General features: G+C 41.3%; 1 protein-coding gene across 3 annotated transcripts; it reads right to left on the bottom strand.

Moving 5' to 3' along the window:
* Positions 1-1667: 1667 nt before the first annotated feature.
* si:ch211-114c12.2 (uncharacterized protein LOC336578 homolog) lies at positions 1668-12439 on the bottom strand. Of its 3 annotated transcripts, XM_037748323.1 has the most exons (11): positions 12282-12439; positions 9327-9388; positions 7714-8439; positions 6754-7389; positions 3840-3955; positions 3565-3676; positions 3361-3433; positions 2876-2883; positions 2722-2839; positions 2478-2627; positions 1668-2239 (listed from the first exon to the last, which is right to left on the bottom strand). In XM_037748323.1, exons 2-10 carry the CDS (start codon positions 9365-9367, stop codon positions 2487-2489), a joined length of 1971 nt encoding a protein of 656 aa, XP_037604251.1. In that variant the 5' UTR covers positions 9368-9388; positions 12282-12439; the 3' UTR covers positions 1668-2239; positions 2478-2486. The 3 variants fall into 3 exon arrangements, with proteins under 3 accessions (XP_037604251.1, XP_037604249.1, XP_037604250.1); XM_037748321.1 differs by having other exon boundaries at positions 2722-2883; XM_037748322.1 differs by having other exon boundaries at positions 2722-2883; positions 7744-8439.
* Between the last annotated feature and the right edge of the window lie 2462 nt (positions 12440-14901).

Here is a 14901-nt window from a genome sequence, read left to right as displayed (position 1 = left end):
GGGCTGAAGGGCATGGAGGGGTGTGTGTTTAACAGGAGTGAAGTTATACAAGAAGTGATGTTAAGGAGAAAGAGAGAAAGAAAGCAGAAAGGGTGATTTTCTTGGTGCTTCCCAAACAGTACTTAAAGGGAAACTCCACTGATTTTATACATGAAGTCCAGTTTGCTCATCACAGAGAGTGTGATTCAGCCTGTGAAGTCAGTTGTATAATTTATTCCGGGCTCTGGAGGGAGATTGCAAAGGATTTTTTAAATTTTTTTTTTTTAAATGTCATCAGGGTTAAACTCAGCTTGGACTCAAGGTTGACAGAAAGCCTGAGTTACAAACTGGAGGTGTGAAGTTTGAAATTTCATTTACCGTCGGAGTTGGAGCTGGGATTGACATCAACCCGAGTTGACCGCGTTCCAGTACAAGTCGGAAAACTTAATGGGGTTTGCTCCAGCCACGTTAGCCATTGTTAGCAATACCAGTTACTCCGGTATTTTGCGCATACAAACCCCGTAGCAACATGTCCACAGATAGAAGTTGAACAGTACTGCGTGTACGACTGATTTAATGACAGGAGTCCTAATTAACAGTATATCACTACAGCCTTTTTTGTCGTTGATGCGCACAGCAGCCATCTTGGATTTTGATGTTGGGGTTTGTGAGGTTCGTCTGACTTTCCGAGTAGAAAATTCCGACTTCAGGAGTTGAAATTTCCAACTGGGAACACGGAAATTCCGACTTCCAAGTTCAAATAGAACGCAGCATTAGGAAGGAGGGGATCTAATAAAATACACTATGGATAAATAGTGCAATACTTGCATTATGGTAAATGTAGAAACCAGCAAGCTTGACCCACACAAGGGACTAAAAGTCAGGATATCTCTGCACCTGCCAACTTCAATTTTGACCATTTGTGTTTAAAATCTGTCTATTTCGAGTCACAACTTATTGGACATGCAAATACTAAATTGCTGGAGTACAACTTTAAAGGTGGCCGAAAAAAAAACGAGAATGGTCCTCTCTAGAGCCATCTGGAGCAGAGCCAGTGTGTGTGTGTGTGTGTACGTGGGAAGTTAGTGGTGAGAGCGCGGCAGCGGTGGTGACGGGAGTGAGTAACGTTATCGACTCCTGCCCAAGCAGAAAAAGTTAACCGAGTTTGGTTTGTCCGTTCTGTGCCACTATTGAAGCATGGCGGTGCAACATGGCAGACTCCGTGGAGAGGACCTGCTTCCTATGTAGATAGAAACGACTCATTCTAAGGTAACGAAAACAGGATTCTTATTATCTGGTGAATATACACTAAAGAAAACGGTTATTAATATTATATTCCATTTCTGCCAATATATCCAACTAATTGTTACACACTGGTCCTTTAAACATTTTCTGGAAATTCTGCATTATCCTGAAATCAATTCTCATTTATTTATATTGCAAATTAAGTATTTTATATCAAGAACCATTCAAACCGTGTGAAAACAGATTCTCTTTAAATTAAGGAATAAAGCTGTTTGATCAATTATTTCCAAAAAACTGAATATAAATGAATCACCATATTTAAGGGTTTACTGCTAAGATAATGTTAAGAAACCTGTATTATAGGTTTGTCTCTTAAAAATAGCATTACTGATGAAGTGTCGTTTGTTCAAATCTACACACTAAACAAAAAGACAACTCAAAAAGAGCTTGTTAAATTTGATCTTATTTCAAGTCTCAAGAACAACAAACTGAACATGTGATTATACAAGTTTTACAAGTAGTAGCTAAGTGTCATTCGACAATCTGCCGTTTAATCAAAACACCCATGGTTATTCAAACAGGACATTTCATTTGTTAAGTCTTTACAAACGGTAAAGGTGAAATATTAAAGTAAATGTTTCTTGGACTTCACAAATCGATCGCTGCTGGTAAACAAAGAAAAAAGCTAAAACTATTTCAGTAAAATGAAAATTGCTAAGTTCGCAGGCAGCAACTCTCAAATAATTATACACAAGAAACAAAAAAGCAGGACATTATAATGTAATGGCATTATGTTACAAACACCCTAAAACAAAAGTACTGGAGTACTTCAAAGATGCAACTGAAACACTTGTACCAGAGAACAAATGTAAGCAACAACACTTCAACGATATACAGGCAGGTTGGGAGGGATTGTAGTGAGAGGAGGGTTTGTGCAGTCCAACCCGCAGAGAAGATCTTGATGAGATTGTTCTGCCGTTCTTCAGTTTCATGTCTGCAGAACGTGGTTCCTGTGCTGAGATCAAGAAAAAACTCATTTGAATACAGCATTTCTTGAAGATCTTGTTATGTAAATTACAGATTGTTTTGTGGTGATTTACAGTAAATAAATGACAAACACAGCTAAACAGCTGAAGTACCAAATAGGCTTACTTGTGGCCTGAAGATGGACGACTCTACACTCTTAATACACTAAATGGTAAAAACTGAAATTGCCATGCTGCCCCCTCACAGCTAAACATCATGAAACTTACCAGAGGTTATCACCAGCGTTGTTGGTTGGGCCCTCGGTTATACGGTGCCCGCTGACGCATCACTCTCATGGTGCGGTATTTGGACATGATGCTGTGACTTTTTCTGAACACTGGCCTCTGATTTGGGAAGGGACGCGTCACTAAGCTCTCCTTAGAGAACACAAGAAATTCAAATATTAGTCATTAAGAAAGCAAAGTCGATTTCACATTTCTCTGGTGTGGTCTCTGAAGGGAGGATGCGTACCATGAGTGGTCTTCTAACATTTCCAGACAGTTCCGGGCCCGTCTTTCTTGGACCACCGGGGAACCTTGGACCACCAGGGAATCTTTGACCACCAGGGAACCTTTGACCACCAGGGAACCTTTGACCACCAGGGAACCTTTGACCACCAGGGAACCTTGGTCTCTGTAAAACACAATGATGAAGGCTGAGTACATAGAGTATGCAATTACCCTCATTTATTTTATTATTTATAGAACATACACATAAAACAATACTGTGCATATATAAATGTATATTCACATCAGTGTCCAGTAGTCACAATATAAAACTGCTGTTTTATATTTGCCAAAAAAAGTCAGCTGACACACTCTACCAGTTATTCACAGTAATGAGTTCAACTACAATACACATCCAAGGGGGTAAAAAAAAAAGCTGCTTACAACAACTGAGTGTTGATCTTTGTGCTTCCATAGGCTGAATTTAAAAAGATATTACACAATTTTAGCTGCAAACCTCTCATTTAGTCATATTTGCAAAACATTTGACTAAAACGTTTAAAACATGAAAGTTTTGCTTGTGACCATATTTTCTGCTGTTCGTGAATTGTCATATACAAAAGCACTAGCTCTGCACAATCTTAATGTGCAATCAATGTTTCACCTGCATGGGTCCTTGTCCTGGTCTCCTGAAGGGCCTCCCAGGTCTGTAGCTTTCCTGCATCATATTAAATGGCCTGCAAAAATATAAAAGGATCATCAGAAACGGGATGCATTCTTGCATGAAGCTTACAGTTCACCTACTGCAGACACTGCACTTTCTAATGAATTACAACCTTGTTTCAAACACTGATTGTATGAAATGTACCTAAACACCCTCTTATCCACATAGCCCCGCCTTCGGTCTTCAGGCGATGATCTGGAATCATTCGTCTTTGAGAGTCGGCTGTTCGGAGTGGTGTCATGATCTGAACTGCGTTCTACAAAAAAAGAGAAGAGTTAATAAATTCAATAGCTGAAGCTTTAATAATCTTAAACCTACACAACAATAAAGGAATGTTAAGAGATATAGCAAAATTATTTGTACAATGGATCCCGCCCTCTGTATTGCCTTCCTAATACATGAGAAAAGGTCCGACATACCACTCTTTAGCTTTGGGCTGCGATCTTTGGTAGGTGAGTCGTCCTTAGAGGACGAGCTCGGCCCAGGAGGCCAGTGGGACAAAACAACAAGGTCCCGTTTCTCTATGGGAGAAGATCTGGGGAAAGATCAGCAGAGGCAGTGTTAATGACATCAGCATTCTTAGACCAGAATCATGTGAGACATCAGTGTATGAACATGGCCTGGATACATTAACATGTCATTCAAGTTATCACATGGGGTTTAAAGGAAACAGATTGCAAGTAAAACATAAAATCACCTCAACTCTTAGAACTAATGCAATTTAAACCAGTAATGAACAGCACTGTTTTGCAGGCAGACAAATGATCATAAAGCCACGCATCACATGGGTACTTACAAAAACCATGGAATGAATGTCCATGCTTCTTTACTCCTATTATTGTACCCTGAATCAATCTGAGCTCTCTTCCTTTACTCAGTGATCGTTAGAGCGGGTAAATCTTGGGAGACAACTTTTAGATATCGGTTAGGATCACATCACCAAATCTTCTATCATCCCTCTCTCAGAAGCACGGGAGGACAATGCCTTGTTTTCACAGTCGGTCTGCAAGTAATTCCTGGTTCCTTTAGTTGTCTTCAATCATCGTCATCCAAAGGGTTTTATGAGATTTGAGTCTTGGAGACATCTGTAGTTCTAAAGTGGATGGCTGAACGTATCCAGGCTGGTGATTATGGCAGCAACAGCTTCTTCTCAATAGCTGTGCAGTGCTTTTCAAAGATGATCCAGTGTTTGTCTGCCCACAATTAGATAATTTTATCCCTTTATATCTCCTTCTCTTCGTAACATCTGGGGCGTTGGGCGTGATTTCGGAAAAGGCAGGGATTTAATAAAGATGATAATCTGATTGGAGCTAACACTGTCCTCTTCATGTAGTTACAGTTGGATACGTGCAGAGAATTGATTGAGAACATCTTTTGTCCATCATACTAGACCATGTCTTCGCAGGTTGACATATGCTGGTTTGGGTTAGAAGTTTTCGGAGCCGTGGCTGCATTAGCCTTGTAGAGCGGCTACTGAATATTCTGACTTCTCTCAGGCTGATGATGCACACCTCTGATTATTACATTTAGGTCACACGTCACATTAGACATAGGAACTGACCACAGCACATGCTGACCTGTGGGTCCACACCAAATGCATTCACATTAAGAATATAATTAGATGCTATCAAACTGGTCTTGCTTCTGTCCCCATGTCGTATCTTCTGGCCAGTCTCTTTTCATCTTGTTCTCATCTACTTTAAATCCATTCTCTCAGGTCCATCTTGTTTTCATTTGTGTCTCGTCATTTCTTTAGAGTTTGATGGGGAGTCTTCTTTTGGGTTCTCAGCCACTTCATATATTATCTTTTTCCGGGTATTGAAAATGACACATCAGGGCCTGTTTCACTGCAGGCATTGTTGATATGATTACAACAGAGGTGGCCAAGTGATTGCTTTATGGTATGCAGGTTTGCTGCAAAAGTTGACGTTACCATCCCTGGTGCATTACATCAATTCTCCAGCTTTGACATGGTTATTTCTTGATGAATGTGTCCTTGAAGTTCTCCTGGCTGCAGAGAAGCAGAGCATTGCAGTACTTTGATGTAGTTTGGCTCCTCTTCATTCTTCTGAATGGGAATGATGATCATCCACAAGCTTTCACACGTCAGGCGGAGCAGAATCGTGTATTTGTTTCTGATGATCCGATCCTTCTGGAATTGATCTACTTTGCACACTGCAAGAATAAGATCTCCACTTCTGTGTAACAAATTGGACATTGCTTGGAGTCTATGATGTATGAGTTCAAGTAGATATGCATCTGAAGATAAAAATTCCTGAATATGGTGACTGATGTACTGTATTAATCAAAATAGATCAATTGTTTGCCGAATTCTTTTTTAACTGTTGTTTTTTTAATGTTTAATATCTATTATAATCACTTTGAGATTTAATATAACAACATTTCATTATTAGTAATTGTATGTGCTTAAACAATGAAATGTCAATCTTTGCATAGGAGTTATGTATCAATTAATCAATCAGTAAAAATGAATGCAGGTGAACTTTGTCATCCTACTCTGATGGGGGCTTTAGTTACATCCTTCAACAGAAATTTCTGTTCTTTGTTTTCTGGCTTTTGCCGTCTCTGTTGTCTTCGACAATCACCGTCATCCATCTTGACATTGTAATTATATTCAAAGTAAAAAACAGGTGTCACACCTCAGACCAGCTTTGTTCTGGAAATCCCATGATCAAACATGCCACTTGACTTGTAACTTTGCCATCTTGTGTTGTAATTAGTGCCGTGAACATCATTCAACGTTGGACATCCATTTGATGCATCTCTTTTCCCATGTTCCATGACTGGCTGACATGTTGCCAATAACTTCAAAAGGGGCGGCATCGCAATTTCAGCCGTGTTAAGAGCAGTCCTCTTCATCTGCTCATTTTCCATACACTGTTTTACACCACGTCTTTGTTCTCTAACGACGATGAAGGGGTCTTCACAACATGCTGAAGAGCACTTCTTTCAAGCTTAATGAAGAATCCTTCTACAGCACAGATCAACTAATTTTCCCAAACTCTTCACCGAGGGCATTAAACATTTGTCAGGTTTTAAACGGGTTGACTTTATCGATATGGTGCGAACTTAGCACTCTCTCTTCAGCCCACTTCATAGGAAGAGATTTTGAAACATGAGGCAGCGCTCAGACAGGGAGGCATGTGATAAACCTTTGCAGCTTTTCATCAACTGAATCAGTGTTGCACATTTAGCTCATCACGATATCTCCTTTTTCCACAGCTGGCACTCCCTTCACATAGAGACATTCTTTCTTGACCTCCTAATCACCATCAAGCCCCTGCGAACAGTGCAATAAGGAAGATACCGTACCTGTGTGAGTTCAAGGACCGGCGAGACTCCACCTGTTCTTTGCCTGAATCAGAGTCTCTTGAAGACTTGCTGGAATTGCCTTCTTCTCTGGGGGGTGACTGCTGTGGTTTTCCCCTCCTTGGTTCCACCTTCAGGGGAGGTGCATTTGACTGGAAACGTTTCTTCCTGATAGCAAGGACAGAGCTGACATTTTCCTGTGAGGCAGAGTCGTCCAGGCGAGGCCTGGATCTCACAGATGTTGGTATTCTGAGCCCCATGAGGGATTCTGCTCGGACTTGTCTGCTCTTAACCAGGTAACTTCTATCCCTAAGAGACAAAGGTTTACCACCGAATGGCCTGGGAATATTGAGCAGCTGAGGCTTCTCTCTCCTGGCGTGTTTTGGATTGCCGTGCTCCAGTGCAGGGTCTGAGGAGGGCATGTTGATGTCTGATATCCTCCTCTTGCGGGGTCCTGCCACTTGCCTCTCCTGAGGGTTCCTGTGGTAGGAGGACGACGGTGACGGACCTCCTTTCCATGAGGGGGATCTGAAAGGGGGCAGGTGAGGGACTTCCTGTGCCCGCTCTCTACTGTGGGATCTGCTGCCCTGCCTCTCCACCGGACCACGCTGCCGCCTGGAGTCTTGCTCAGATGACCACCTGCACATCCATCAAACAATAGAGAAATCATTACAGTGATAGATCCATTGCCACGTTAAGTGGGAGGCGGAACTTTTTAACTTTTATCTTAATGCAGCCCCTTCATAATGCCATGACAGAATGAAACAGGTAGGAGAAGTAAACTTTCAAAGAGCAATTACAGATGCAACCCTCCTCTCAATGGCAGGTGAAACCACATTTACATCAGACCCCCATTAATCCCCTCTAATAATTATGAGTTGGGGCAGAGTAGAGGTAATCATTATGAACCCAGTGACTTGGGGGGACTGGGCCAGTTTCAGGCCTCCTCTTTAATAATTTTACCCAGCTGGGGTTGTTGCTTCTCTCTTGTACCTCTCTGGACATGAGCCTCTCCCATGCATCTCTCTGGGGCTCCTCTGTGATCCAGAGGGCCCGTGTTCTCCATTGTGTGGGTGAGAGAATGCTCCAGCCTCGTTCCAGCGCTTCATGCCATGACCTGAGTGCTCATAGGGCCTTTCTCTGGGATTGTAATTCCCACGAGGGTCTCGACCGCGCTGCTCCTGATGCTGAAAACCTGGCTGCCTTTTTTGGCCCCTGAAAGAGCCCTGGAAGGGCGGTGCAGAGCCTGGCCTCCTGTCAGCCGGATGGTTGCGAAAATGTCTTGGGGAGGGTGACCTGTGACCTGAGGGGTGGCCATGGAAAGGTGGGCCCCTTTGACTCTGGGATCCTTGTGCAGGACTGCGAGAGGATGACTGATGCTGGACATGGGGGGAGCGGTTTGGCCTAGAGGGAGAAGGCCTCCTCTGGTTATGGTGTGGTTCCATTTTGGGAGGGTACGATTGAAAGGAATCCTGATTCTGGGACCTCCAGTGATTGAAACGTGGCTCCCTTTGCTCTCCCATCAGGGGGACTCTTTTGACAACTGGGGGTCGTCCTCTACCTCTGGAATCTCTCCAGTGAAAAGGGGGCTTTGCTGGGTAGCCCTGGACATCTCTTCGACTTTTGGAGTTGGGGTTGTAATTCCCTTCGCTGGGTCCAACGCCATGACCATGACCATCTCCGTAAGGTCTGATAGGACACAAGAAAAACAGAAACTTGTGGATTACAACACATAATGACCCTTCAAAAATACTGTCATTTTGCAAAAACACTTGACAGCATCTAGCTTAAATCACTAATAGTATCGATGACAAAAGATTAGGGATGTCCATAATTAACCGTTTAACCGATATTAAGCATTTTAACCAATTAACGCTATCGGTTAAAACGGTTAAAAGAGATATTAATAATTTACTCAAAAGCTGAGCGGCTCAGAGGAGCGGCTCGTCACTTTAAGGAGAAAAGCCGTTCCACCTTAACAGCCAGCCTTCAGAGGCGGAGCCGGAGTTGCAGGATACAGGAAGTCAGCTCCGGTTTCCGGCTAAACTGTACACACACTGCTACACCTACGTTCACAGCTATAATGCCACCAACAACCTCACACTCACCGCCAACACACAGTCTGTTGGAAACTCGCTAAAGTTACGCAGACAACGTGTGCAGCGGCAAGCCTCAGGCAATGCTAGAGCTGCTAACATAGCACAAATACACACTGTTTGTCGGCCACTTGCTAACGTTATGCCGGGCAGACAAACAGCTGACAACCTGCTAAACTAAACTAAATGTGCGGTGGAGACTTTTACTAGGAAATTGGCTGCATGGCCGCAACACTACACGCAGCATCGTAGCTGCTAAATTAACGCTCCCGGACAGGTGAACTGGGGACTCCCGTCAACGAATATCTGTTGTGCTCCGGCAGCTGGTACGAGGCACAAATCTTGTCAGTTAATGGTTAATGATCGGTTAACAAGGGTCGGTTATTGGTTAAGAAATTTTTTCAAAATCAGCATCCCTACAAAAGATTTAACAATCATGAACATAACACTAATAACATGACATAATCAAAAGACATTTACCTGGGCTTCAAACGTGGTGGTCCAAAATGTGGTCGAACCATCTTTCGAAGTGAGTGAAAAATCTATGGACAAAAAGAGAAACCACATGAGTTTTGACAGCCTTAAACAGATATAATGCTAGTAGGGATGCACGATCTGACTTTTTCAGTCCTGATAGCAATACCTCGGCTTTGGGTATCGGCCGATACCGAGTACCGATCCAATACCAGTCTTTAATTAATAATCTGTATGCCTCACTGTGTGGAAGTAACTGCGATCATTCTTCATGTGTAAGGCAACATCAGGCTTGACTTAGAACATTGCTTTTCTAACTTTGTTAAACAAATTATGACTAATAAATGCATAGATATACATTATTTAATTGTTCTTTATTATCAAAATAATAAATTGTACACCAGCAACTTGGTAAAAATTAACAGGAATTACAATTCAAGTGTAAACTTTTAATCAAATTGGTCAAAACTTATACCGGAATTAAAATTCCAGTATATAATTTACATAGTATATAAATATAAAATTTAATTTAATAGATCGGCTCCATTGTCACCGATATCCAATCCAGCTATTTGAGTCAGTGTCAGCCCGATATCTGATCCAGTAATGATATCGGTGCATGCCTAAATGCTAGATTCCTAAAAACCACAATCTTTGACCCGCCCTGACTCCACAGTCGGAAGCTGAGTCAGTTGTCCAAAGTTTTTTCTCCCCTTTTGTTTCTAGTTTTCTTAATTTCACTCATATTTTAGACAAGCTGGGTGGTCAGTTAGTAAAAGTTGCTTAAACATGAATAATATTAAACAGCAAAAATCTCAAAACCTGTGGTGTACTTTGAAAATGATAACCATTAAGTACATGTGACTTAAAATAAATGGTATGAAACACGCAAAAATGCCATCGTTTAAATTAATGGTGCAACAGATTTCATTTCATTAAATATATGATAAACATATATTAAACAATGAAGTTTGTAGATTTTAAATTAATAACAGTATTCATGCTACATTAAAAGTTGTGAGTAAATCGAATGAGGCAATTCAAACAATTACAAAGCAATGGTTCAAAGTGCATATTAGTTTAACGAAAAAGTTGCCAAAGCCAACCCACAGCAATATGTAAACTATTAATCAGAGATAAAAGTCTAGCTTCTTAACCTAATCAGTAGTATCACAGATAAAGGTGATCGATTATACTGTATTACAACGGTCTTCTTTAAAAGAGACACCCTTTCACTCCAATGGTATACAACATTTAAAAAAAATCATATCTTAATTCATATCAATTAGATTGTTATGAAGCAAATGTTTAAATTATGTGTAGATTTTCATGAATAGTTTGAGGAAGTCTTTAAAGATAGGGTCGACGATGTTGGAAAGCTAGCATAATTTGAAAGTAGCATCGCCTCAGGAGCTTCGTCTAAACCCACCCACTCCCCTCGGAGCTCCTTCCAAGGCAAAGCCTCCCACACACATGCAAGAGCACCGCCACATCGTAACTACTTCACATACACAGAGCGGAGAGCGGAGAGAGGACCTCAACTCAACAACGCTAGCTCATGACAAGTAACCGCGGCAGTGCTACTTTTGGCTGAGTTTTCTCTTCCATTCTCCAGTAAACTTGCGGCGGCGACTCGCTTTGAGGTCAGGCTGGTGCATGCCAAGGGTAGAGTACGAGCAGGGAGGTATCTGATTGGTTCTTTCCAAGCGGACCGCGAGTCAGTGATTGGTAGACGTTTTTACACGATTACAGCAGCTACAGATGACTGCCCTTTTCCGTTCCTTTTTCATAGCTCATAAGTAATGGATCGCTGTTGGGTTGTCAAGACCATTTCAACCAATATAACAAATAGTGTATACTGGATAACATTGTCAACCCTGCCTTTAAGATAAGATAAGATATTCCTTTATTAGTCCCACAGTGGGGAAATGTGCAATGTGCAGCAGCAAAGGGAATAGTGCAGAAACAAGAAGAATCAGTAAAAACAAAAGCAAAAACAAAAGTGAAGCAAAATATGAACAATTTAAATTTAAAATTCAAATTAAGGACCAACTGTTACTGTTATAGCAACAAGCGTCCAAACAGGGAGTGTTTCTGTCCTCAGTATAATGTAATTCTTGCATAAAAACTGAAACATTACTACAAAACACAGATACTACTTATTACAACAGAACATCTCCTAAATAAGTTCATGAAAGAAAGGCGAGGAAGTAAACTAGAGTTGGCCTGAAATTCACTATAGAGAGAAGTAAATAAAATACACAAAAACACTTTTCTACGTGCTAATGTAACTTTGTTTCCTGGCGTATGTGGCGACAAAATGTCCTAAAGGTAATAAAATGTAATGGAGATTGACCTCACGTAACAGTTTAACGGAGTCTAGACTCGTATCTATCGTCACCAGACGCAATATCATAGTGTAAACTAGTTCAGTTTTTTTCTAATATCTCGTGTTTCAAACAAGATGACTAAATCAAAATGTTAACTAAATAAGCCTGTTGATTAAATTGAGCTTGGTGTTTAGGTTGAATGTGTTCCTATGGTGGCCGGGGGCTCAGTTTCAGTCCTGATCCTTAAATCCTGCTGAGGGATCTGAGCAGGTCGCGCCTCCATGTTTGGTATTAGCTGAGAAAATAACACGAGCCAGTGTTGTTTCTGTGGGTGAAAACAAACCCTACAATGCAGAGGTGAGCAGAGCAGTGACTTCAGTAAAGTAACGTTACCTCAAAGTTTCGGACTGGTTTAGGTTTAGTGCAGGTCGAGCTAACAACCTTATCTAAGATAAGTTAGCTAGCTAAGGCCAGTCAGCTAGCCAGGGTGTTTCCTAGTTTTAGTAGCCGCTGGCCGCAGCTCTAAGAAAACTAACCCTGTGACTCATTTAAACATCTTAGCCTCAGTTAGACAAAATAAATCACTTTAACTACCATTATGTGTTATTCGGTAATTTACCAAACTACTTACCAAAGACAAACCGTCGAGTAAATGAAAGCTTTCTGCACCGTCTCTGATGAAAGAAGCTCCGTGCGGCTGCGACGCAGTTCAGCTGCTCTTCTTCCTCGCAGCACCGCCCTTCATCAACACAGTCAGCCAAGCTGAAGCGCATCCTACCGCCTGGGAGTGTGTACAACATGTCTACAGAGACAGCAGGAAGGCCGGTCTATTGTCTTTTCTCTCCCCAACAAATGCTTGATTTTGAGAATAAAGTCATAACTTTAAGAGAAAAACAGTCGTAATATTACGAGAATAAAGTCATAATTAGTTTTACGTGTTAATTTAGAGGGGAGCATCTTGTGAAGTTATACTTTGGTAAAGGTTTCACAACTAAGAAATACTTAATCTTTTGGTACATAAGCACCACATTATCATCAGTATCAGGACCTTGAAAAGATTGTGCAAGAAACTGCATTTATTCCGAAGAAATAATAAACCGAGACAAACAGCTGCTACCCGTCCTGCTATGTCCTCTCGCCTGTTTTGTTGGTTGCTGGTAATATGTTTTCCTAATATTACGACTTTTTTCTTGTAAAATTATGACTTTATTCTCGTAATATTACGACTTTTTTTCTCATACAATTACTACTAAATTCTCATAATATTACGACTTTTTGTCTCGTAAAATTACGACTTTATTCTCGTAATATTACGACTTTTTTTCTCGTAAAGTTATGACTTTATTCTCGTAATAAAATCTCAGATTTCTTTTCCCTCAATGTGGCCCTAATACTCCGTTGTACATTAGGGCTGTCAATTAAAATATTTAATCAAGATTAATCGCATGTCTTTATCTGTTCAAAATGTACCTTAAAGGGAGATTTGTCAAGTATTTTATACTCTTATCAACATGGGAGTGGGCAAATATGCTTGCTTTTTGCAATTATTCGCAATTAACTGTGGAAAATCATGGGATTAACCACGATTAAATATAAAGTGGGCATGTCTGTAAAGGGGAGACTTGTGGATACCCAAAGAACCCGTTTTCATTCACATATCTTGAGGTCAGAGGTCAAGAGACCCCTTTGAAAATGGCCATGCCAGTTTTTCCTTCTCAAAAGTTTGAAGCGTTATTTAACCTCCTTCACGACAAGCTAGAATGACGTGGTTGATACCAATGGATTCCTTAGGTCTTCTAGTTTCATATGACACGAGTATCTCTAAAACTGAGCCCGCTACAACCCTAAAATCACAAGCTGCGTTAAAGTGGCAGTAGGCAGTATATTTTTGGCATCATTGGGCAAAAATTCCATAATAACCTTTCAGCATATTGTAATTCAAGTGTTCTGAGAGATAACTAGACTTCTGCACCTCATCATGGCTCTGTTTTCAGGCTTTAATAAATCTAGCCCGTGACGGGAGACTTTGACCAATCACAGGTCATTTCATTGAGAGAGCGTTCCTATTGGCTGTACTCCGGTCATGTGACTGGAACTTGGCGTTCCTTCAACAGAATTTACCATGGCGGCCACGTCAAAAACGTTCTCATTTTACAGCTAAACCGTGCACTACAAGATGATTCTGAAAACATTTGAGGTGAGAAATAGGCATTAATGTAACATAATATTGATTCATATTTGATCAGCGCTGCCCAGTTTGACCGTTTGGTAGGAGTTCACGAGTGATTGACAGCCGGCTCTCATAGGCCCTGTTCACACCTGGTATTAACATGCGTCCTCAGTGATCCGATAACAAGTGGACAGCTTCAAGTACGTCTGCTCACACCTGGCTTTAAAATGCATCTCCACATGCGTTTTCAGTGGCGACTTGTGATCCAATCTCCCTTCCCCGCCCCATAAGCAAATAAACAAGTAGTAAACACATGACTAATAGCAGCCGTTGTGACATAATATTACATGAATGTCAGTAGAAATATCCTACATATTCGTTAATTCTGGTACATTGTATTAACATCAAAATAAAAGGTTATTGTACCGGCGGCCCCCGGGGACCTCCGTGCCACCGGCACCGCTGCTTCTGCCGGACAACAGCGGGGTACAGCGCTCCAGAGAGCCGGAAGGACAGAGAACAGGCGGGCGGGCGGGTGTCAGCTCCGTGCAAAGCAGTAGAACAAAAACACCTCAATGCGTCCTCAATGCGTCTTGAGTGTGTTCACACCTGTACTTAAAGCTGTCCACTTGTGATCGGATCACTGAGGACGCATGTTAATACCAGGTGTGAACAGGGCCATAGACAGCAGGTGGGCCGCAGACCTCAGACCAGCTCTTACAGCTTGTTTTCCTCCGGTCTTTGAAATCTTGCAGATGCCGTTAGGAGCACCAGAGGACACAAAGGCACATGATTTTTTTCAGGTTACCCGTTTCATGTACTACTGTCACGATATAGCAAACGTTTTATAAAAATAACTTTTTTTAATCATATTTGATCCAATCTCGCCTACTTCAGCTTTCATGCATTAAAAAAATTTTGCGTTAACGTGTTATTATCGCGTTAACTTTGACAGCCCTCCCTTACCAAAAAGAAATTTATTCAAGTGTGCTATTACTATACTTCTTTTAAACTTAACAAAAATATACAAAAGTATATTTGGCTTATACTGACAAGTATACAGAAGAGTCTAAAAGTATAC

This window comes from Sebastes umbrosus, chromosome 17 (genome assembly GCF_015220745.1).
Source record: "Sebastes umbrosus isolate fSebUmb1 chromosome 17, fSebUmb1.pri, whole genome shotgun sequence".
NCBI lineage: Eukaryota > Metazoa > Chordata > Actinopteri > Perciformes > Sebastidae > Sebastes > Sebastes umbrosus.
The sequence above is the reverse complement of the archived record's forward strand: the minus strand, read 5'-3'. Positions and strand labels throughout refer to the sequence as shown.